The 2157-nt window shown below is 46.5% G+C and overlaps 1 protein-coding gene across 1 annotated transcript; it reads left to right on the forward strand.

Moving 5' to 3' along the window:
* The first annotated feature begins 748 nt into the window (after window positions 1-748).
* LOC131687554 (uncharacterized) lies at window positions 749-1871 on the forward strand. The gene is made up of 2 exons (XM_058971645.1): window positions 749-1792; window positions 1860-1871. The coding sequence occupies exons 1-2, from the start codon at window positions 749-751 to the stop codon at window positions 1869-1871; spliced, it is 1056 nt and encodes a 351-aa protein (XP_058827628.1).
* The last annotated feature ends 286 nt before the right edge of the window (window positions 1872-2157 follow it).

A 2157-nucleotide genomic window follows, 5' to 3' on the forward strand; every position in this document is an offset into this window, starting at 1 on the left:
CGATTGCGTCGCAAACGGGCTAATCGTCAGTGTCGTCAAAAGCAAGTTAGACGATGCTACCCTCTCAAAACTAGAAGAACGATTGGATATTCACAAGGTCTATCCATGGGTCGAGTTTAAAACTGAACTCGAAAGACGTGCCAACCAGCTGGCATGTCAGCCGCACGATGAAGGGCAGAACAAGCCCCGACAACCAACAAAGACCGCCGCTTTGGCTAGCACCAAAGTAGTGGATTCACGCCCATGTTTCGGGTGTAGTGAAAGTGGACACACCATCTATGCGTGTCCAAGCTACGCCAATCTCAGCGTCCCCCAAAGGAAGCAATTAGTATCGAAAGAAGGACGATGCTTCAATTGCCTCGGAAGGGGACATACCACAAAAGGATGCAAATCACCACATTGATGCCGTGAATGCAACGGCCCTCATCACTCGTCGCTACACGAGCAGCGAGACCCTAGGCCCACTGGATCTAATGACAAAAGAGAACCTAACAAGGTAACGCTCGAGATGGCCGCAGGCCCTTCAAAGTGACTAAGCCAGGAATATGTATTTTTGGCCACAGCTGAAATCAACGTAAAGAGTGCCACGGCGTGGTACCAACTCAGATGTCTGCTGGATTCCGGCAGCCAAATCGAAACTATAGCTGAAGAAGCAGCCCAAGCACTTGGGTTGCCCCAGCATGACGCTCATCTCACAATAAAGGGGGTGGGTGGATGTATCAACACGAGTAAGAAAATAATAACAAAGATGGCATCTAGATGCGGAAAATTCCAAACTATTATTGAAATGATGGTGGTGCCCAAAGTACTGGAAGACCAACCAAACGCGCAGATGAAACCCGAATCAATAAAGGTGCCAACCGGACTTACGTTGGCAGATCCAACGTTTTACAAGAAAAGAGGAGTGGAAATATTACTCGGAGCGAGAATATTCTCCCAAATCTTGGGCCCCAGGTGTACTAAACTGGAAACCGGCCCTACCTTTCAAGAATCAGCACTCGGATGGCTAGTAGGAGGACTAGTCTCTACGCACATTAAACCAAAGGCCACCCTAGCAGTAGTATCTGTGAAAGTGGAAAACCATGACGAACGTGATGACGAGCATCACGATGAACTAGATTGCCTATTCAAGCAATTTTGGAACCACGATGCAGTTAGTGCAACTAACTCAAACTCAAATGAATGCGAAGATCATTTTCGCATAAACACTACGGTAGGCTCGGATGGAAAATTCATCGTCCGAATTCCTATGAACGGAGAGCCCGAACTACTAGGGCTTTCTTATCAACAAGCTAAAAGACGCCTTCTATCACTAGAACGACGACTCATTATGAACCCTGATCTGTATGAAGAATATCGAGAATTCCTTAGAGAATACCTAGAGTTGGGCCACATGAAGCTCATATCACCAAACGACCTGGCCAAAGTCCAGTACTTCATACCACACTCCTGCGTAATAAAAGCAGAGTCCACTTCCACGAAATTAAGAGTGGTGTTTGATGCTAGCGCTAAGACATCAAACAACCGATCATTGAACGACCTGCAAAGGTGCGGGCCAGTGATTCAGCGAGATTTATTTGATCTGCTGCTGGATTTCAGATGCCACGACAAGGTGGTAACAGCCGATATTGCCAAAATGTACAGGCAAATCAACGTCCATGACGATGACACGTGGATGCAATGCATCCTGTGGAGAGCACAAACCAATGAAGAGATTCAAGCATACCGCTTGACAACTGTAACGTACGGAGAAGCCGCTTCTTCCTTCCTGGCCTGCCGGGCGCTTTACCAAGTAGGAGAAGAAATCAAATCAACGAACCCCCAAACCGCTCAATTAATTCAACGATGTTTCTACGTAGACAACCTCATGATGGGGAGAGATTCAACACCAGAACTCACGAAGCAATGCAAATCAATAGAGGCAGCGCTCAACACATACGGATTTCCCTTGAGGAAATGGGCGTCTAATGACGCTCAATTACTATCATACATTCCAAACGAAAACTTAGAACAAGTAATTACGATTGGTGATCAAGACGTAATAAAAACATTAGGCGTAGCATGGTCACCACACGACGACACATTCAGATTCCCAGTAGAAGATGTGCCATCTAACAACTCAAAAATGACGAAGCGCCAGCTCGCTTCAGAAGTACT

Source organism: Topomyia yanbarensis, chromosome 3 (assembly GCF_030247195.1).
Source record: "Topomyia yanbarensis strain Yona2022 chromosome 3, ASM3024719v1, whole genome shotgun sequence".
Taxonomy (NCBI): Eukaryota; Metazoa; Arthropoda; class Insecta; order Diptera; family Culicidae; genus Topomyia; species Topomyia yanbarensis.